This window comes from Symphalangus syndactylus, chromosome 22, assembly GCF_028878055.3.
Source record: "Symphalangus syndactylus isolate Jambi chromosome 22, NHGRI_mSymSyn1-v2.1_pri, whole genome shotgun sequence".
NCBI lineage: Eukaryota > Metazoa > Chordata > Mammalia > Primates > Hylobatidae > Symphalangus > Symphalangus syndactylus.
The window spans coordinates 11,655,430-11,677,783 of record NC_072444.2 but is presented as its reverse complement, the minus strand read 5'-3'; the positions used below and the strand labels follow the sequence as shown (position 1 = coordinate 11,677,783).

The following is a 22,354-nucleotide window of genomic DNA, read 5'->3' as shown; positions in this document are numbered from 1 at the left end:
CAGGGGAATAGCCATCTGCCCTGGCAGTTTTGTTGTGAGGCTTAAATGAAATTCTGGATCTAAAGAGCTCAGTAGTGCCTGACACATATTCAACTTCTCCCTTGAATTCCCTATTTTACAGAAGAGGAAAATGAGGCTCAATGAGCTCCCAAATTATAATCCTCTAAATGTAAAAAAAAAATACAAATACACAGTAAGCACATGTCTCTGTTGTTTCACTTATTCATGAGGCAACTCTCAGGATGACAGAGCTGGTTCAGAGAACCCACTGATGGGAGTCGAAGAAGCACAGGGAATACCAGAACAAGATTGCTAGTTAGATTCCAAATTGGGGAATGCTCTATAGTGCATGAACTAGAACCTTTAGGGGTGAGCCCTATTGGTCAGAAGTCATTTGTATCACTATCGGACAAAAATCTGTTTTCTATACATTAGCACCATAGTTCTCAGACTTATTAAATATTTGGGCCAGGCTGGGCGCTGTGGCTGACGTGTGTAATCCCAGCATTTGGGAGGCCGAGGTGGGTGGATCACTTGAGGTCAGGAGTTCAAGACCAGCCTGGCCAATGTGGTGAAACCCCGTTTCTACTAAAAATACAAAAATTAGCCGGGTATAATGGTGGGCACCTGTAATCCCAGCTACTTGGGAGGCTGAGGCAGGAGAATTGCTTGAATCTGGGAGGCAGAGGTTGCAGTGAGCCGAGATCGCGCCATTGCACTCCAGCCTGGGCGACAAGAGCAAAACTCCATCTAAAACAAAAACAAAACAAAACAAAACAAAAAAAGTTTGTGTCCCAATACACAGGGAGTAAAAAGTCAAACAAGGCCAGGCACAGTGGCTCATGCCTGTAATCCCAACACTTTGGGAGGGTGAGGCAGGAGTATGGCTTGGGCCCAGAAGTTAGAGACCAGTCTGGGCAACAGAGAAATAACTCATCTCTAAAAAAAAAAGAAAAAATTAGCCAGGTGTGGTGGTGTGGGCCTGTAGTCCTGGCTACTCAGGAGGTTGAGGTGGGAGGATCACTTGAGCCTGGAAGGTCAAGGCTGCAGTGAGCCATGATCACACAACTGCACTCCAGCCTGGGTGACAGAGCGAGACCCTGTCTCCAAAAAAAAAAAAAAAAAGGTCAAACAAAGTTACTTCCCTTTAGGGAGTCCTACAACACTTGAGGGCTTGTTACGCAATGACCCAGTGGGAGGTTTAAGGCCACATCGGCTCCTCATTGCTTCACTTCCAAGCTTTACAAAATTTTCCTTAACAAAGTCGTGTTGACAGGATGGGAAATGGAAGGATTGACCGTCCAAGCTGTGTCAGGATTACTTCTGAGTAAGAATTTCAGATCTTTTTGCTCTGAAAGCCTAGTTCTGCTACCACTTTAGGTTGATGACAAGAAAATGAAAGCCCGAGGCTGGGTGCGGTGGCTCATGCCTGTAATCCCAACACTTTGGGAGGCTGAGGTGGGTAGATCACCTGAGGTCGAGAGTTCAAGACCAGCCGGGTCAATATGGCAAAACCCCATCTCTACTAAAAATACAAAAATTAGCCAGGGGTGGTGGTGGCTGCCTGTAATCCCAGCCACTCAGCAGGCTGAGATGGGAGAATCATTTGAACCTGGGAGGCAGAGGTTGCAGTGAGTGGAGATCGCGCCACTGCACCCCAGCCTGGGCGACACAGTGAGACTTTGTCTCAAAAAAAAAAAAAAAAAGAAAGAAAGAAAAGAAACACCCGGGACCAGTTCTGGTGACTCACATCTGTAGTCCCGGTGTAAGAGGCTGAGGTGAGAGGATCACTTGAGCCCAGGAGTTTGAGGCTGCTGTGAGCTATGACTGTACCTCTGCACTCCAGCCTGGGTGACAGAGTAAGACCCGGTTTCTAAAACAAATTTTAAAATAAAAAATTAATTTGAAAAATAAATAAAAAAGAAAATGAAGGCCCAGGAAAAGGGTGTGACTCGTCCAAGATCACACAGCCATGCCTAGAAGAGGAGCAGGGGCTAGAACCCACTTTCTCCAACCCCCGTCCCCAGGTCCCCTGGCCCTGCACCTTGTGGGGTCCAGGAACTGCTGTGCATCCTGGCGGGGGTTAGGGGGTGGTCTACAGGGCCAGACTGAAGTGTCTGCTGGAGTTGACTGATATTGCAGAGTCTTGGGATTCACCATGGCTTATGGTTATCTGCACTCAAGCAGGTGAGAGCTGTGACCTCAGGGCCTCTAGAAACCTCCAGCCTCCGCACTTGCTAATTCTGCTGTGAGACACCCAGGCAGCCCAGAGCTGGAGGAACAAACAGCCGTAGACAAGAAGCAGCAGATGGGTTTCCACGGTGATCATTTCCTGGAGTCCAAGTGTCTTCTTTCTTCCTGAATGGAGGTGGAGGTGCAGCAAGAGAAACAGGGAGGGGGAAGCCCAAGTCTTGGTCCTAGATGGATACCTTGGTGCTCCTTGGGCAAGTCACCTCACCTCCCTGGGTCTGAGGAGGGACAGAAGGATGCCATTTGCTAGGTGCCTGCTCCACACCAAGCGTGGTGTGCTGAATGCTGCACACTCACTACCTCATTTCTTTAATCTCCTTCCCAGCAAGCCTTTAGGGAAGGAGCTGTTATTAGCATCCCCATTTTACTGATGGGAAACAGAAGCACAGAGAGGTGAAGTAACTTCACGGGAACACACGGCTTGCTAAGAGCACTTGAGCTGTGCTCTTAACCACAGCACTCTATAGTGCTGGGTCCCTTCCTCTGAGGACCAGAGCCATTCCTTCTGGAGATTTCAGGCCCAGCCTGAAGCGGGAGGGAGGGAAGGAAGGCCAAGCAGGGTGCAGAGAGGAAACACTTCAGGTGAAACATGGTATTGTTAACCCCCATTTTCTGCCTGGGCGTCCTAGCCAATATGACACCTGGTGCTTCACGCAAGAAGCACCCCCATGCCCAGGCAGCCCCCAGGCAGCTGTGACACCACCACAGCTATGACACACGCAGCAGTGCTCAGAGCTCCGCGATGCCTCCAGAGGCATCTGTGTCCTCAAATTCACACAAAGGCCTGCTTCAATCCTGCCCTGTAAGAAACAAGTCCTCTGCCTCCTCCAGGAAGCCTCCTCCATTGCACCTGAGGCCAGCCCACTCCTCCCCCTCAGTGCTGTCCTCTCCTTCCTGCTCTGGCTCATTCCCGTCGCCCAAAGTGTTTGTTTCTGTCCCACTGATCAGAGCCCAGGTATAGGATGGGGGCTCCTGGTGGCTTTGTTGAGCACTGAAAAGCCCGATGGAGGCCCCTGGCAGATCCCTGACCTCAGTTCTGCCTGCCGGGATGCGCCTGCCTTCTCTTCCTCCATCCAAGCCCCAGGGCAACCATGTGAATCGCAGGCTAGACAAGCCCAGGTTCCAGCTGGCCTGAGAGCCTCCTCCACAGGGATAAAGGTAGGAGAAGGCTTATGTGTGTGCACAAATATGGGCATGGGCAGGAGCCAGCCAGGGTCCCCAGGGCTGGGGTGCGGGACACATAGAGCTATTAATAGAACAGGATTAGGTATTCCTCCAAACCCCAAACCAGCTGGGCTTGGCTTCCTAGCCATCTCAACTTTGTCCATCCCTCCATTCCTTCACTCACTCAACAAGTATTTGTTGGATACATATATCTTAAAAATAAATAAATAAATAAAGACAGCCTTGCTACGTTGCCTAGGCTGATCTCAAACTCCTGGGCTCAAGAGATCCTCCCACTGACCTTCCAACCTTAGCCTCCTGAGTAGCTGGGACTACAGGTACATGCCACCATGCCTGGCTTATTCATTTATTTATATTTGTTTTATATTTGTAAAGATGGGGTCTTCCTCTTGTGCCCAGGATAGAATGGAGTGGCGCCCATAGCTCACTGCAGCCTAAAATTCCTGGGATCAAGCAATCCTCCTACCTCCACCTCCCAAGTAGCTGGGATTACAGGCATGAGCCACCAGCTCCAATTAAAACAATTTTTTTTTTTTTTTGTAGAGACAAAGGCTTGCTATGTTGCCCAGGCTGGTCTCAAACTCCTGGGCTCAAGGGATCCTCCTGCCTAAGCCTCCCAAAATGCTAGGATCACAGTTGTGAACCACTGTGCCCAACCTGGACATTTATTTTATCATTGCTGGGGATGAGAAGGATGTATGAGAACCAGACTCCTGATCTTCCCCAAAACTGTTCCCCCTCAGTTTTCCCCATTTCAGTTAATGACAACTCCACCCTGTCTGTGGTGCAGGCCGGACCTCACATCTAATCTATCAGCAAATCTGTCAATTTGCCCTGGCTTAAAATATACCCAGAATCCAACTACTTCTATTCATCCCACTCCTGCCGTCCTGGTCCCAGCCACCGCGGTGGCTCACTTGCACTACAGCCTGGCCCAGCAGGGCTCCCGGCCGCTGTCCCTGATCCCACAGCCAGCCTCTTCCCTGGAGCCTGAGTCATGCTGTGAAAACAAGGTCGGAGCGTACCCATCACGCGGCAGGCACACTCCTGCCTCAGAACCTGTGGCCCGGCTATTCCTCTTGCCTGGAGCGATTTTCTCCTACAAATATACTTCTTCACTCACTCCCTCACTTTCTCAGAAATTTACACAAATGCCAGATTTTTTTTTTTTTTTTTTTGAGGCAGACTCGCTCTGTCACCCAGGCTGGAGTATAGTGGCGTGATCTCGGCTCACGGCAACCTCCACCTCCCAGCTTCAAGCAATTCTCATGTCTCAGCCTCCCAAGTAGCTGGGATTACAGGCGTGCGCCACCATACCGGGCTAATTTTTGTATTTTTAGTAGAGATGGGGTCTTGCTTTGTTGGCCAGGCTGGTCTCGAACTCTTGGCCTCAAGTGATCTGCACACCTCGGCCTCCCAAAGTGCTGAGATTACAGATGTGAGCCACCGCACCAGGCCACAAATGCCAGCTTTTTTTTTTTTTTTTTTTTTGAGACGGAGTCTCGCTCTGTCCCCCAGGCTGGAGTGCAGTGGCGTGATCTCAGCTCACTGCAAGCTCCGCCTCCCGGGTTCAGGCCATTCTCCCGCCTCAGCCTTCCGAGTAGCTGGGACTACAGGCACCTGCCACCACGCCCGGCTAATTTTTTGTATTTTTAGTAGAGACGGGGTTTCACCGTGTTAGCCAGGATGGTCTCAATCTCCTGACCTCGTAATCCGCCCGCCTTGGCCTCCCAAATGCCAGCTTTTTTATGAGGCCTCCTGTATTTCTGTCTAACATTGCAACCCATCCCATCTCCCCAGCAGTTATTGTCAAATAGTATGAGATATTTATTCATTTTGTTTCTTGCCTATTTCCCCTCCCTGGAGGGTAAGTTCCAGGAGGGCAAGATTTTTTCTGCTTTGCTCACTGCCCTTAAGACCTGCCTGGCCCCACAGTAGGGGTTCATTAAATAGCTGTTGAATGAATGAGAGACTTGTGGGGTGACAGACCAGTCAAAAGGCTGTCCGTGCCTCCAGTCCTGCCATTTCTTGTCTGATCCCACACAGACAGCCACAGCGATTTTTCTAAAAACCACATTGCTGTCTTTCAGGTCTTACGGTAGGTATCACTTCCTCGGAAGGCTTCTCTCGCCCCCTGGGCTAGGCAGCCCCTCTGTGTATGCTCAGGGTCCCCTCCCCTCATCTGTAATTGCCTGCAATTGCCTAGTTCTGTAATTGTCTTCTCCAGGACAGCAAGCTCTGGAGGGTGGGGACGCGTCTGTCTCCCTCCCTGTTGGGAGCTGGAATGGTCCAGTGGCTATAGTTGTGCACTACCTGGGTCCAAGTCCTGGCTAAGCCGTGAGAATTTTGGCAAATTACTTAAGCTTCCTCGGCCTCAGTTTTCTCAACTGTAAAATGTGGATCATCACAGTTTCTTCCTCCTAGGGTTGGGGCAAGGAATGAAACGAGCTGATACAAAAGAGAGATGCTTGGCACACAGTAAGTGCAATACGAGTGTCAGCTATGATTACTCTTACTCAGGGTTGTGGCCCCTAGCCTAGCTCAGAACCTGGGCCATATTCAACACTCATAAGTGTTTGTTAGATGAATGGATGACTGTTTATGGGGATAGAGGGATGAAGGAATGACATGAGGACCTAGAGGGGGCTCTAACCCAGCCTGCGGAGCATTGGAGAAGCTTCCTGTGGGGAGGGAGCTTTCAGCTGACTCTTGCAGGATGAGTTGGCTGGGCATGGTGAAAGGGGGGGCGTTCGAAGCAGCCAGTGGCCTTTGTGGGTGCCTCTCAGCGTGGGAGGACTGAGGTGTGCAGGAACTGCAGTTCATCACTGAGTGACTGAGCCATTAGTGCCAAGAGGCAGTGTCCCCTTTGTTGGCCATTTTTAGGACAGTCTCACACTGGCTGCTCACCGAGGGCAAAACATCCCATGGAGGCTCCCTGGTCTGATCGGCAGCCCTCCAAGATCAAGGCACGCAGGGGAAAGGAGGCCACCACTTGTTGAGGGACCCCAGCGGACAGGCCTGCGTCGACCTGGTAACCCATTCCTGGCTGACATTATGCCCATCCCAGAGATAAGGGGACAGAGGCCCAACACCCCCGAGGCAGTCAGGGGAAGAGGTAGAACCCACTCAAGTCTGCCCACTCCCTGTGCCTTCCCTCATCAGCCCAGAACTCCTCATGGCCAGAGTGTGTCTCCCCTGTCACCCCAGAGATTCCTCAGTGGCTGACATCACCCACTCCTGACTCCCCTCACAGGGCACTGACCGGGGAAGTCCCTCCATGGGGCCTGGACTATGGAAGAGTCAAGTGCAGGAAGAACTTTCCACAAGGACTGGAGCAAAAGGCTGGGAATTGGAGGAGACTGGGGGTGGGGCTGCTGAAGGAAGAGAGATCAATCCTGGGGACAGTTGGGGGCACCTTACCCAATTCCTCCACCCCCACCCCTTAACTCCTCACTCGTCTCATCTGTTGACCTTCTCATCTGCCGATTCGGAGATTCCTCACACTCAGGCTCTGATGGCCCACGGCAGGTGCAGGGTCTAGTTTTTGCTCCAGCCACGGGGCCCACAGCTGGGGTGACCAACGATCAGGAGCTCAGGATTGAAATCCCCACCCTGTCACTTCTTAGCTGGGTCACCTTAGGAAGAGTTCATCCCCTCTCTGAGCTTTCCTCATCTGTAAGAAATGACAGGTAAATCTCTGCCTTGGAGGGTGGCTGGAGGACTGAGAGACAGAGGCTGTGATAGCTCATGGCCAGCTGTGAGTTGCGGTACTTGCTGGTTGGATTAGCAATTGAGGAAACTGGTTTGGAAGGGGTTAAATGGAGACCCTGCCTCCCAGCCAGGAGCGAATCAGGGCTGGCAGGGGAGGAGCCAGGCTGCTGCTAAGGAAAGAGATCTAGATGGGCCAGATGCCGACTGGAGAGGGATGGGAGGAGACACCGTAGGGTTTGGGGGGCTTGGTACAGCGGCCCTGGCCTCTGCACTGTGATAGCTCCAAGCCAGATGGTGCAGGGCAGCTGCTGGGCTGCAGGGAAGAGGGGCTGCACTTCCTGAGCTGGTGCAGCGGCAGAGTGGATGAGGACCAGGACCCCGAGCCTGCCTGGCCCTCCAAGGCGGGGGACACCGGCTGCACCGAGGCTGTGACCTCAGCTGACTCCGATGATCCACATGGGACGCAGGGTCTAATTTTAGCTCCAGCCACAGGGGCCACAGCCCAGGAGTGTCTGCCAGCGGGCACAGGGGCAGCCAGGGCTGCTCAGGCAAGGGGAGGAGTGGGAAGACCAGCCCAGCTCCCTCCAGCCTGTCCCTGGCCAGGCCGCCCCCTGTGGGAGCTCTGACTGGTCCCCATGGCCTGGCAGACAGCCCTCCTCTCAGTTGAGGGCAAGGTCAAGGGGTGCAGCCAGGAGGGCAGGGGGACACGGCCCTGCATTCTGGACAGGGTTTGCATCAGCCAGAGCAGTGCCCAGGGGCAGGGGTCCCTGCTGGGACGGAAAAGACTGGCTTGGTTGTCCAAAGGCCGAGAAGGCAGAGTCCTGAGAGCAGGGGGGCCAGGCCAGCAAGCTGGGTCCCACCTGGCCTCCTCCTGCCTGGCTGGTGACTCACTGTCTGACCTTAGACAGGCGGCCCGGTCTGGGTGGGCCTCAGTCTTCCCATCTGTACAATGACAGCGCAGGACTAGCAGGTCGGTCCCAGCTCTGGTCTCCTGCCCCAGGCCCTGCTCTTCCTGCTTGCTGGCAGAGGCCTCCCAGCTTCCCCAGCCCTGACTGTGGGTGGCCACATGCAGTCGTGGAGGAGAAGAAAGTCCCTCTGGCTGGCACTGTCAGCCTCCTGGCTCCTGCTTGTCCTGCTGGGAGGCTTTTCCCTTCTCCGCCTGGCATTGCCTCCCAGACCTCGGCCCGGGGCTTCCCAAGGCTGGCCCCGGTGGCTGGACGCAGAGCTCCTGCAGAGCTTCTCCCAGCCTGGAGAGCCCCCAGAAGATGCCGCTTCACCTCCTCAAGCCCCTCATGGTGGCAGCTGCAACTGGGAAGCCTGCTTTGATACCTCAAAGTGCAGGGGCAATGGCCTTAAGGTATTCGTGTACCCAGTGGTTGGACCCATCTCTGAGACTCATCGCAGGATCCTGGCTTCCATTGAGGGCTCTCGCTTCCACACATTCAGCCCTGCTGGGGCCTGCCTCCTCCTCCTCCTCAGCCTGGACGCCCAGACTGGAGAGTGCAGCTCAATGCCTCTGCAATGGAACAGGGGCAGGAACCATCTGGTCCTCCGTCTCCACCCAGCTCCCTGCCCCAGGACCTTCCAGCTGGGACAGGCTATGGTGGCTGAGGCCAGCCCCACCGTGGACTCCTTCCGGCCTGGCTTTGATGTGGCCCTCCCTTTTCTCCCTGAAGCCCACCCGATGCGAGGTGGGGCTCCTGGCCAGCTGCGGCAACACAGCCCCCAGCCCGGGGTAGCCCTGCTAGCCCTGGAAGAGGAGAGGGGTGGGTGGCGCACAGCAGACACCGGTTCCTCTGCCTGCCCCTGGGATGGGCGCTGTGAGCAAGACCCTGGACCTGGGCAGTAAGTGAAACTTTTGCCTTGGGGGCTGGATGGGAGGGGGTTGGAATAGACGCAAGCCCAGAGACGAGGGTAGAAGGCAGGACTGAGATGGGAGAACCAGGTAGTCCTGGCAGACTTAGGCCTCAGCTGCAGCAGGAGGGAGCCAGGTGAGATGGCAGAGAGCACTTCCATTAAGATGGGGACTTGAAGCAAGGGGTGTCTAAGGTAGGTTTTGGAATTCTCCCCCGGGGATCTTTCAAAACATAAAACACGACTCATTCCAAACCTCCTACCCTAATATTTTTTTCCCCACATCCACTTATACAGTGCTTACTCTGTGCCAAGCACTTATATAAATAATGATTATAATAAAATATGCTAGTTGTTAGCATTTAAGTGTTTGTGTACCAGGCACGAAAGCTCAGACGGGTTAAGTAATTTTTCTGAGGCCACCTAGCCGGAAAGAGCCAGTATTTTGATCCAGAATTGCCTATCTCCAAAGCCTTCAGTATGAGAATTCTGAGTTTTAAGCAAAAGTTTATGATCAGCCTCATCAAATGCCTCAGAAGGGCCTCACAGTCACAGCTGGAAGCTGCTCCTGTGTCTAATTTTGGGGATTAACCTCTCAAGGAAACAGCCTTTGGTTATAGCAAATATGACGTAGGTCAGATCTAAAGAATTCCCTGCCAGTGGGAGGCCCTTGACATATTTATAAGGGGCTGGGGGCCTGTGGGATGTGGTGAGCTTGTACAGAAACTCTTTTCCACCTGGGCTATTTGGGTGATGTGCCTCAGGTGATAGTTACCCCCTAAGCACTCTAACCCTCTGTGTCCCCAGCAGGCCAGCAGCCTCTAAAGGCTAGCTGGGCAGGCAAGAACGGGAGTCCTTCTGAGGTTGTCCAGGGCCCCGGTGGCAGAGGGTTCCTTCTGTATCCCACCCTCTCCCAGTGCCAACCTGAGTCGGGAACTGTCACTCTGGTATCCTCCCTTTGCTCCTCCCTCAGGTCTCTCTCCCTATTCTCTGCTCGAACAACATCAGCTATTCTGAGCTCCACTCCCTCCCAGGAATTCTTGCCTCTGCTTGGGGCTCCTGGGACTTCTCTTGGCCAAAGGGCTCCTGTGGGAATGGGATCCTTCCACTTCCCTCCAGGGAGCCCTCACAGCCAGGAGTTAAGAACGGACTTGTCCCGCTCAGCCCCAGGGTCCTTTTGCCCGGACCCATCTCCTAGTGTTCTCCAAGGTGGGAGCCTGAAAAGTCAGGGGTCTCCCCCAAGCCCCTGCAGCTCAGAGCTCAGGCAGAAGCTCACTTTGGGCGACAAGGCTCTCCCTTTGCCACGCCCTCCCTCACTTTTCCGATGAGGCACTCAGGTACTCTTGCTTGCGGGAAGTTCTTTTTTCAGCTGACTTTAGTTACCGCTAAACACAGTTCGTTATTGATGAACCTGAAAGTGATTTCAGTCTGAACTTTGAGAAACTGGAAGTTAGGGAACTGCACACAGCAGGTAGGTGCTCATTAAATGTTTACTAATGGATCTGAAATTGGCCAGAGATGGCCACGGTTTTCTAATTAGTGTGGGTCACCCTCTGAGTAGCATTTTTGATAAGTTTTATTTCCCAGGGGCGAAGCTTGGCAGCCTTGGACTCTGATCTTCAAGTTTTGTCTGTGGCCTCAGCCTCCCTAAAGGTGACAGGACTTGTCATCTCTGGAGTGGTTTGAGCCTCAGTTTCTCCGAAGTGCCGGGCACTGCCTGGGCCAGACAGCGTAGGGACAGAGTGAGAGAGATAGCCTGAATAAACAAGTCCCGGCCAGAGAAAGAGGCTATTCACAGTCCCTGCCACCGCCCCACATTCACTCAGCCGGGCGAGAGTGGGGAGGGGAGGAGGCTACATTTGGGGAGTGCCTGGCTTGGGCCAGGTGCTGTGCCAGGCACTTTACAAGTCACTGCTGATCCTGTCATGCACCCTTCAAGGGAGGTATTATTATCTCCATTTCAGGGAACAGAAAACTGAGGCCCAGAGAGGTGGGGTAGCCCAGGGTGACAAGGTTCCCTGTTCTCCGTGGGCCCCTCACTTTTCTAATCAGGCGCTTGGAAGCAGCGGAGTTGGGATTCAACTCCGTACTTCTGGCTCCAAAGCCCATGTTTTTCCACCTTGGTTGAACGGTCTCTTGTTGCTTTGGAATAAATCTCCACCCATTCAAATTGTTATTTATTCATTTTTATGAATAGGTAATTCATTCACATGGTACAAAATTCCAAAGGCACAAAAGGGCATAGAGTGAAAAGCCTCCCTTCTATCCTTGTCTCTCCGCCACCCAGTTTTCCTGCCTGGAGCCAAACACCGCTTCCAGTTTCTTACGTGTCTTTTCTGAGAAACTCTGCGTGTGTACGAGCAATATGTATATTCTCCCCCATTTTTTAACATAAATTTGATGCATGCTTCAAAGTCCCCCAGGCTGTATCCATTGGGAACAAGGGGCACAGTCAGTACCTAGGGCCCATGATACTTTTATAGGCTCATGAAAGTATTTTCATTTTTTGAAAATCAGGGCTGGGCACAGTGGTTCACGCCTGTGATCCCAGCACTGTGGGAGGCTGAGGTGGGTGGATCGCCTGAGCTTAGGCAACATGGTGAGACCCTGTCTCTACAAAAATTACAAACATTAGCTGGGTGTGGTGGTGCAAGCCTGTAGTCCCAGCTACTTGGGAGGCTGAAGTGAGAGGATCGCTTGAGCCCAGGGGGTCAAGGCTACGGTGATCTGAGATCACGCCACTGCACTCCAGCCTGGGCAGCAGAGTAAGAGAGACTCTGTCTCAAAAAAAAAAAAAAAACAGGCAGAATTGAAAATGAACTTTCAGGTAGAAGAAAAAAAAATTTTTTTTTTTTTTTTGAGACGAAGTCTTGCTCTGTCACCCAGGCTAGAGTGCAGTGGCACAATCTTGGCTCACTGCAACCTCCACTTCCTGGGTTCAAGCGATTCCCCTCCCTCAGCCTCCCGAGTAGCTGGGATTACTGGCACGCGCCACTATGCCCAGCTAATTTTCGTATTTTTAGTAGAGATGGGGTTTCACCGTGTTGGTCAGGCTGGTCTCAAACTCCTGACTTCAAATGATCTGCCTGCCTCGGCCTCCCAAAGTGCTGAGATTACAGGCATGAGCCATGGTGCCCAGCAGAAAATGTTTTAATATATAATATTGCTTGTTTTTATAACAACACAGTTATCAACTATATTCTTTTTTAATGGCAGGGGGGACTGTGAAGGCCAAGGTGCCTAGGGCACATGGAAGTCACAGTGCAGCCCTGCCTATGGCCAGGCCCCAGCAGAGCACTGAGGCCATGGGCACAGCCACACTGACCACCCTTGGGCACTGAGTCTATGGCAGGTACCTTACATGGTCACAGAAGCCTAAGACTTCTTCAGTGGTCACCACATAGATGCACAAGTTTCCTCTGTAACACACTCCCTGTTCCCCACCAAAGGTGCTCATCCAGTCTCTACTTATTTACCTTTACTGATGGGAAACTCACCACCTCCAAAGACCACCCACTGGCTGCACGCTCAGCCAGCTCCATCACTAGAATTTCTGCTGAAATTGACCTCCCACATACCTGGTCTCTTAGTCCCCGATCTATTCCCTAGTGTCTCACTGAGCATTTGGCAGCACCCACTGAGCTCCCGTTCTCCACCAGGCACTCTGCTAGGCCCTAGGGATACTGAGATGAGGGAGGTACAGCCCCATCCTCAAGGAGCTCAGCCTTGTAGGAGAGACAGGCAAGTCAATTGTTTGACACACATTGTTAAGCAGAGAGAGGCTGCACCGGCTGCCTCCCTGGCTCCTCTACTCAAGAGCTATGTGACCTCTTTGGGCTTCAGTTTTCTCATCTGTAAAATGAGATAATAACAGTGCATACCTCCCCTCCTATCTCATAGAGGTGCTGTGAGAATGAACTGAGTTAATACATGTAAAGCCCTTAGAACAGTGCCTGTAGCAAAGTACATACTCAATATAGGTCAGCTTGGATGGATCATTACTACTGCAGTCCACTGGGAGGTGGGAGCAGAGAAAGCCATCTCTGGAGAGATCAAGGAGGGTTTCCCAGAGGAGGTGATGTTTCAGCTTAGACATTAAGACAGCATAGCAGAAGGCCAGGTGTGGTGGCTCATGTCTGTAATCTCAACACTTTGGGAGACTGAGGCAGGAGGATCACTTGAGGCCAGAAGTTTGAGACAGCCTGGGCAACACAGAGAGACCCCATCTCTAAAAAAAAAAAAAAAAAAGCCAGCATGTGCCGTGCCTGTAGTCCCAGTTACTCCAGAGGCTGAGGCAGGAGAATTGCTTGATCCTGGGAAGTCAAGGCTGCAGTGAGCTGTGATGGCACCACTGCACTCCAGGCTGGGTGACAGAGCAAGAGCTTGTCTCAGAAGAAAAAGATGAGTAGGAGGACTTCCCCAGGCTGACAAGGCAGGGAGAGGCTCTCCAACATGAGGGAGAAGGGATCTTAAAGGCACAGAGGATCAAGGGAGGTTAAGACTCAGTGGTGCAGTTGATTCAGCCTTAACCTAGAGGTTTTCAATTCCTTAGAGGTTGACATAGGGGTGAAGGGGGCTGTACCTGGTTGGCTTTTGCTGTGGCTTTTCATGAGGTGAAGGGTGTCCTGATGCTTACTTGCGGCTTCTTCCAGGGAGGGCCTGGTGGACACTTAAGCATGGAGGGAGGACAAAGAAGGCTGGGGTCCCCTGGAAGACCCCAAAAGCAGCAGCTCTGGGGTGGTTCAGATAACTTGGGGTCAGGAGCTGGCACATCTCTGCTCTAGTCCCAGCTCCACCCCAACCCTATCTGTGACCCTGAAGAAAAAGATGAGTAGGAGAACCAGTCCTTGGGTCTCTCTGGGCCTCAGTTTCCCCATCTGTTCAATGGGGCGTGGCCCCAAGGCTGCCTAAGTACTCCCGGGTCTGCTTCTTGGAGGTTCAGGCTCAGAGCCAAACAGGCTGTAACTGAGGGGAGTCCTAGGACCTGCTGGGCCCTAGTCATGAGTCCCATACTGAGCAGGCCTGTGTCCTGGTCCCTCCTTTTATCCCTCCCGCGGCTGGGTCGCAGGCAATGGTCCCCTGGCTGGCTCTGAGGAGGCTGGGACTCCTGCCCTCCCCCACAGGCACACACAGCCTGAGTGTGGCCCTGGGCTAGGGCAGTGGAGGGGGTAGGTGGGAGGAACAGAGGGAGCCTGGCCTCTGGGCAGCAGTTTCCTGTGTGGTTCCAGGCTGGGGGCCCAGCCCACCTCATGACAGAGGAGCCTTTCACGGGCCTGGCTTTTAGCGTGGGGGAGGGCTGGCAGGCAGGCAAGGGGTGCTGAAAGTCTGCCTGTGGCCGAGTGGGGGAGGGCAGACGTGCATGTCTAAGTCAGGCAGGGCCTCGGAAATAGCGTCCTCTGCCTCCCATTTTACAGATGAGGAAACTGAGGCCAGAGAAAGGCAAGGGAGGTGTCTAAGGCCACTGAGGGCAGAGGCAGAGCTAGAATGCAGGGCTCCTGCCTCCTAGTCCAACCACAGATGCGTGGCCGGTGTGAGGCTTGTGTTTGTGTTAGTGCGTCAGTGTGCGGCTGTGCATATGCATGAGTGGGTTTACACATTTGGGAGTGTGGGTGTGGGGTGCTCCCATTGAGGGAGCCCAGGGGACGAAGGGCACTGTCCAGGCTCATGTGTGGTGGGACCTCCCCATCTGCCTCTTTAGGACCCAGCGCCAGGAGACGCTGCCCAATGCCACCTTCTGCCTCATCTCTGGCCACCGTCCCAAGGCTGCCTCGCGCTTCCTCCAAGCCCTGCAGGTACAACCCCAATTTGAGCATCACCCGCCCTCTGTCCCCCAGCACTCATGAGCTGGCAGAGTACTCTGGGTCCAGGCCAATGAGAAGGGGCAGTAAGCTGCCTGCTCCTTTACTCCTGGACTCAGGTGTGCCTGTGTCCCCATTCACTGCACCCTCTGCAGAACAATCATAACCACCCCTCCCTGAAAAACCCCATGTTCCTGTCCTCTTTGCCCTTTGCCCCCAACAGCAGCAGCTACTGACTTGGAAGTGGGCGGGGGGTGAGTATGTGCAGGGTGGGGCTGGGCTCCCCAGTGACCTCCCTGCCCCCCAGGCCGGCTGCATCCCAGTGCTTCTCAGCCCCCGCTGGGAGCTGCCCTTCTCCGAGGTCATCGACTGGACCAAGGCAGCCATCGTAGCTGATGAGAGGCTCCCGCTTCAGGTAGCTCAGAGCCCTGCCCACGGGGTGGGAACTGGACCCAGGACAGGGGAGGGAACCAGAATCCTGGATCGAGGCTGGCCTCTGTCCTCATTCCTATCTGCCTTCTATGGATACTGGTGAATTTCTCCTAGCACCAAGTCTCCCCTCTGGGGCTCCCAGAGGGTCTGATGGAGCTAGAGATTCCTAAGGGTTCTGAGAGCAAGTCCTGATCCTCTTCCAGCCTCAGTTTTCCCATCTCCACAACAGGATGAGCTAGACCAGACAATCCCCATGGGCCTAGCTCCAATGGCCTGTGACTGCTTAAATACCAATTTAGGGGAAGGCTACAAAAAAATTCAAACTCAGAGCGCCTCCATGGGGACTGGAGTGGGAAAGCCAAACGCATGGTGACTTTTCCATCTGATGAAACTAATTGTGTCCAGCTCTGAAAAATATATGTGTGACCTGCCTTGAATCCCCTGAGAATGGTAGAGGGGGTTAATAGTAATTACCATTTTTTTATTGAGCCTCTACAGTGTACTAAGCAATTAATGAGCAAATAGGTTAAATAGCTTGACCACAGTCACATGGTTACCAAGTGGCATTCAGACCCAACTCTGTGTGACCCCTGAATGCTGCTGCTGCTTCTTCTTTTTTTTTTTTTAAGATAGGATCTTGCTCTGTTGCTCAGGCTGGAGTGCAGTGGCATGAATATGGCTCACTGCAGCCTCGACCTCCTGGGCTCAAAATTGCTCTATTACCTGGCACTTTTCTCCCTCTCTGCCCCAGGTCCTGGCTGCCCTCCAGGAGATGTCCCCTGCACGGGTCCTCGCCCTGCGTCAGCAGACCCAGTTTCTATGGGATGCCTACTTCTCCTCAGTGGAGAAGGTCATCCATACCACTCTGGAGGTGAGGGGGCTCACTTGCTGGGGGTCCTGGCCCTTGACTCCTGCTTCATCCCTGTCACCTCTCCATACTTCTCTGCCCCAGTGTTTGGGGACACCCCCCTCCTTGAAGATGGTCCTGGGATGAATCTGAGACTTGGCTGTGATTTGGGGCAAGTTTCTTGTCCAATCTTGGCCTCAGTTTCCCCATCTGTACAGAAGACTGCTGTGGCAAATAGATTTCAAAGCATGCACCAATGCCAGTTGACCGCCAACGGCTGCCTGGGGTGCTATGTTGGGAGGGATTCTGAGTCCTGAAAGAATGTCATGACCCATTAGTGACATCTGTCATGAGTGAGGAAGGAAGGGGAAGCAGTGACCCTGCCACCATCTCCCACCTCTGGAGCAACATCATAGAGTGCCCCCTATTCTAGGCTCAGATTCTGACCCCAGGGGTCTGGTGATGCAGCTGCCACCCTCCCCAGAGCCTGGAAGGGGAGGTGTGGCCATGGTCACACAGGCCACTCGCTCTGCTCAGCTCCTCTCTCATTTCAGGTTATTCAGGACCGGATCTTTGGAACATCAGCTCACCCCTCACTGCTGTGGAACAGCCCCCCAGGGGCACTCCTGGCCCTGTCTACTTTTTCCACAAGTCCCCAGGACTTCCCCTTCTACTACCTGCAACAGGGTATGCCCTGGGGATGGGACAACCTGAAGTCCCCTCAGCTCTACCCAGGGCTGCCCCAGCCTCATCTGGAGAGCCCCACCAAGACCCTTCCCAAGCCCCGACATTTCTCCTGGCCCCCGGGATTCCCTACTCAGGTCATTCTTCATGGGGTTCTGTTCCCTCCCACTCTAATAGCCTGTGTCTCATTCCCCCAGGCTCCCGCCCCGAGGGCAGATTCAGCGCCCTGATCTGGGTGGGGCCCCCAGGCCAGCCCCCTCTGAAGCTCATCCAGGCGGTGGCAGGCTCCCAGCACTGTGCCCAGGTCTGCCCCCTTCCCAGCTGGAGTCCTGGGATCCAGGGTGGGGGTAAGGGACAGGGCAGGGCCCCGATGACTTCCAGACCCCAAAGATGACCACTATTTGAGGGGAGGCACGGGGAAGATTTCCAAGTGTTCTTGCTGCCTTCTTCTGTAAGTCCCAAGATTCTGTTGCCTTTTCCCCATGGAAATTGATGAAGCCACGTGAAAAGCAGATGTCTCTTGGGGAGGCTGGAGAAGGAAACATTCGTTCCTTTACTCAGCGGTCATTTTCTGAGCACTAGGCCCTGGGCTTAAGGCTGAGCAGATAAAAAGGAAGGATTCTGCCCAAAGATTCAGACTGGGTTAGCATTTTCTGGCACACAGACTGTCAAATCTGACTTCTAGAGAAGCCAGATAGACTAATAAGAGTCCTTGTAGAGGAAGTGAAGCAGTTAGCTCGGCCAGGGTGCACATAGGAGGGCTCCAAACAGGCCATTGAGCTGGGCTGGGAGTCATAAAAGAGCCTGAGGAAGAGAACGAAGGCTTCGAGAAAAGATGGGGATGGAGCATGGAGTCAGGGCCCAGGCTAGGGACTACCACAGACAACTCTCTTGAGTTCTAAAGCCACAGGTCACTACCCTCATGTCACCAGAATCCCTGCCTTCTACAAGCCCAGAGGCAAGGACAGAGCAGCGGTGAAAGGACCATGGATCCAACTAAACCCTTCTCCCATGTGCAGTTTATAAAGCTGACTTCTCAAACCTCTTCCACCTTGAGAAAGATCACTCCTGCCCCTCGCAACCCGCCTTCTGCCCCAGACCCCAGACTTCAGGAACAACCCCCTATCCTCTAGATCTTGGTTCTCTGGAGCAATGAGAGGCCACTCCCATCCAGGTGGCCGGAGACAGCCGTGCCCTTGACAGTCATTGATGGGCACAGGAAGGTAAGAGATGAGGAGAGCCATGAAAGGGGTGGGCCCATGCTGGGAGCTGGGGGAGGGCACCCATGGGGTGTTTTATGAATACTTGGGCCTGAGCCGCAGTTGGGCCTGAAGAATGACACAGAGGTTTCAGCCGCAGGGCTAATAGTAATGATTCTCTTCCCTCCCTGGTCCCTGTGAACTGTGCTTCCAGAGCACTGGGGCTTATGTGATGGGGGAAGACAGAGGAGTGCGCTGACATCTCAGATGAGGAACAGAGGAGAAACCCGGGATCTTGAGAAAATACGGACCAAGGGCAGCACACGGGGCCAGGAAGGGGAGGCTTCTGGGAACCGTGATTGGTGTGAACCACCTGCCTCCCGCATGGTTGGGGACAAGTCCCTTCGTCTCCCTAGATCTGTTTCTTTCGAATGAGGGATGTTTGACAACTCCTCCCAGAGTTGATGCGACAGTATGACAATGGAGGAATCCCAAGATGTCAAAAGTGGAAGGGCCCCTAGAGACCAACGGCCCCATTTGACCAAAGGGGAAACTGAACTCCAAAGAGGTCAAATGAGTTGCCCAGGTCCCAAAACGAGCTCTGCACAGGCTTGCCATATTCGAGGCCCAGGCGTCTACACTGTGCCTGAAGGGAGGCTTTGTTCATGGCCCAGGAGTCTACACTGTGCCTGAATGGCTCCTACTTCCAATGGCTGAGTCCCCCTCCCCCGCTCCCTGCAGGTTAGTGATCGCTTCTACCCATATAGCACCATCAGAACAGATGCCATCCTCAGCCTCGATGCCCGCAGCAGTCTTTCCACAAGTGAGGTGAGGGCTGGGCCCAAGAGAAGCCCAGTGTGGGTAGACACAGAGCCAGAGGGCCCTGGCAGCCCCTCAGGTTCCCAGGGTTGAGGGGACCCCAGGTCATGAGGTCCAGCCTCTTGCATTTGAAACCACCCCAGCAAGCCAGGCAGCCTCCTCTTTAGGAGTCTCGTGGAGGCTTCCCACGGACTCTTTTGAGATACTGTTTTTGTGGCCCCTGGAAGCTTTCATGCCACACTTCCAGCCAATTCCAAGTCTTGGCTCCCACGCCCTCTCCCCTGAGTCCTGCCCCGGCCCCTCAGCCAGGCTGCCCCTGCCTCCATTTCCCTGGATGTTCTAGGCATTTAGGAGGTCCTTCCTCACAGCTCACTTGAGTCCCTCTCCAGGTGGACTTTGCCTTTCTGGTGTGGCAGAGCTTCCCAGAGCGAATGGTGGGCTTCCTGACGTCAAGCCATTTCTGGGACGAGGCCCATGGTGGCTGGGGCTACACTGCTGAGAGGACCAACGAATTCTCCATGGTTCTCACCACAGCCGCCTTCTACCATAGGTACAGACCCCCATCCTGCACAGGGATCAGAGGATCAGACAGAGACCCCCCCCACCCACCCCGAACGGAGCAGGGTGGCCTAGACCCCAGGGATCCAGGTCCAAGGCCCATATCTGCCACTTCCCAGCTGTGGGATCCTGGGCAAATCTCCTCACTTCTCTAGAGTTTGTTTTCTCATCTGTAAAATGGGATGGATTCACCTCCCAGGGCTGGTGTGAACATTAAATGAAGTCCCTGGCACAGAGGTTCCACAAATGGTAGCTATTGTTATTTTAAGTAGAGCCATGCAGTAAGGGCAGTGTGTGGGTTTGCTCGTGGTGGGGTGACAAGAAAATAGTCCTGATGCTTTATAAATGTGGATGTGATGAGTTGGGGAACATCCCAGGCCTTCCAGAAGCTGCCTGAAGTGCTCCGGTCTTGAGGCAGGGACTGAATTCTTTAAGACCTCTTTAGAGGGGTCCCTTAAACATGTTTAAATCAAATATGCATAACCTGGAACCTCTTGTAGATTACTCAGGAGCCCTGCAGGGAATTCTCAGTAGAGTGAAGAATAACCTAATATCTGCGAGATGAGGTTGGCCTGAGGGCCGTGTGAAGTGAGACTCACCTGGAGCAGTATCAGCCTGGTTCATCCACAACTGTTCTTTGGGCTTCCATGTTTGATGGCTTTGAAACCAGCTGATCCAAACCCATCTACTTCTGGCTCTGAGTTCAGCGCTCAGAGCCCAAGGATGGGGGGCCCAAGGAGCTGTGAGGGAGAGGGCAGGGAATACACCACTGACTGCGATGAACCACGGGGCACAGCACAGTGGAGAGCTGTTCACGCCAGGGATGGGAGCTCTCTGAGGCGGCCAGGGCTCAGAGGCTTGGGGATGGGGGTCAAAGGGAGAGGTGAGGTCAGGAGGGAGAATGGGGCCTGGGGATGGATTTGGCTGCAGTCTCTCCCTGTCTTTCCCCCTTGCCCAGGTATTACCACACTCTCTTCACCCACTCCCTGCCCAAGGCTCTGAGGACCCTGGCAGATGAGGCACCCACCTGTGTGGACGTCCTGATGAATTTCCTAGTAGCAGCAGTCACCAAGCTGCCCCCTATCAAGGTGCCCTATGGCAAGCAGCGCCAGGAGGCTGCTCCACTGGTGAGGGCTGAGGGGGATTGGTCAGAACTGGCAGGGATTGAGCGGGATGCCAGAGAGGATTCCCTCTCACTGTCTAATTCCAGTCTTTCTTGCTGCACGGGCGTGGGGAGTTCGGAAGGGCAGAGAAGCCCGATAACGCATTGCTTCTTTCCCTCTTAGGCGCCTGGGGGCCCGGGGCCCAGGCCAAAGCCGCAGGCCCCAGCCCCCGGCTGCATCAACCAGATAGCGGCAGCATTCGGCCACATGCCCTTGCTGTCCTCTCGTCTGCGTCTGGACCCGGTGCTGTTTAAGGACCCAGTGTCCGTGCAGCGCAAGAAGTACCGCAGCCTGGAGAAGCCCTAGGGGGCGACCCGCGGAGACCCCAGCAGAGGTCCCAGCACAGCTTCCAAAGGTCGCGGCGCCTGCCTGCGGGCTCCGCTCTTGGGACACCGGAGAACCTATCATGGCAGCCAGCGGGCCTACACGTCGGACCCTGGTTGGCCAATCACAACAGGGGGGCGTGGCCTTATCTTCTCCTGCCCGCCCTCAGGTGCGGAGGATCTGCTGAGGCTGAGCCCCGCGCCCGGAGCGCCGGTCTCCGCTTCTCCACCCAGCTAACTTCTTGTCTTTCAGAGCATTGCCTCCTCCAGGGACTTGCCTGGCCCTCCTCCCCCACCGCCCCCGATGGGTTCGGCCTCCTTTGCGCTTTCGCAGCCCAGTGTTTGCCGCGGTTCCCGCACAGTCAGGCCCCAGGACTGGCTTGCGAGCCCCGGGGGGCGGGTCGTGTCGTGTCCTTTTCTCTCTGGCTAGGCAGGTGTGCCGCAAATATGTGACGAATAGATGGATGGCAGACATTAACTGCGTGCCTGGCCCTACGAGGGCGGCGGCGGGACAGGGTGAGCGGAGAGACAGAACTGCCCCCGCCCCACCCCGCCACCCATTCCTAGGGTTCCTAGTCCCGGGAAGGCAGCTACCCAAAGACGCCTGGGTTGTCAAGCTCAATCCTTGAGCCTCAGCCAAGGAGCAGAGGGGTGCGGGTAAACGAGGAGTGGGGCGAGGAAAGCGGGATGGGAACAAGTGGCCTGTCCCCGCAAGGCCCGCGGCTCTGCCTCGGCTGTCTACCCTGCACTACCGAGACCGACCACTAGAGGTCAGCGCCGCGCCGCACTGTTCACCCGCCTGGCCAGAGAGCGGCCGGGATGTGGATGGTGAGCGCTGTGGGCAGCTCGGGGGCTGAAAGCTGGGAAGAGGAATCTGAAGAACAGCCCCATCTCTTTGGCCTGCACACTTGGAACTCAGTAAGAAGGGACTGTTTCTAGGTGGGCTGGGCGCGAGCAGGGACTGTCCCGAGCGGTACAGGTGAGAATGGAGTTGGCCGGGGCGGGGGGGACACTAGGTCCTCCGGGGTTCACCCACCTGGAGCTGGAATTATCACTTCCGAAATAAAGCGCGTGTCCTTGCCCCCTCACGCTCCAGGCTATAAATACCCTTACAGCAGCTGCTCGAGGGAGGGGCTCAGGGCTCAGGGCTCGCCTGGGAGCGCGTGCGACTCCAGAGGGTGAGGGTGGTGGGTCCAGCCCAGGTCCAGGATGTCAGGTGTTTTCCTGCTTTGATGGCCTCGCAGCTCTGGAAACTCCCGTGACTGTCTCACTGGCAGGAACATACTGTCCCCTTAGGCCTCTCCAAGGCCTTCCACCCCAACCCCCCAGCTTGACCTCGGCGGGCCCCTGGATGACTCAGGTCCTCCCTAGAGCCAGTCACAGCTGAGTGGCAGAGTGGGTTACCCTTGGGAGGCGTGGTGCTGTGAGATGCTTGAGGTACAGGGCGGACTGGATATTAAAGAGGTGGGGGAGAGGCAGTCTGGCCCGGAGTCAAGAACTGAGGGGTGGTGGGAAAGCATACAGCTGCAGC

At 54.5% G+C, this 22,354-nt stretch overlaps 1 protein-coding gene across 2 annotated transcripts; it reads left to right on the top strand.

The window, feature by feature from the left end:
• Positions 1 to 7,341: 7,341 nt before the first annotated feature.
• Positions 7,342 to 21,911, top strand: EXTL1 (exostosin like glycosyltransferase 1). 2 transcript variants are annotated; one of them, XM_055261900.1, is made up of 11 exons: positions 7,342 to 8,991; positions 14,699 to 14,792; positions 15,106 to 15,213; positions 15,982 to 16,101; positions 16,632 to 16,764; positions 16,959 to 17,065; positions 17,895 to 17,984; positions 18,702 to 18,788; positions 19,169 to 19,329; positions 20,296 to 20,464; positions 20,624 to 21,911. In XM_055261900.1, exons 1-11 carry the CDS (start codon positions 8,213 to 8,215, stop codon positions 20,804 to 20,806), a joined length of 2,031 nt encoding a protein of 676 aa, XP_055117875.1. In that variant the 5' UTR covers positions 7,342 to 8,212; the 3' UTR covers positions 20,807 to 21,911. The 2 variants fall into 2 exon arrangements, with proteins under 2 accessions (XP_055117875.1, XP_055117876.1); XM_055261901.2 differs by lacking the exon at positions 15,106 to 15,213 and having other exon boundaries at positions 7,344 to 8,991.
• The last annotated feature ends 443 nt before the right edge of the window (positions 21,912 to 22,354 follow it).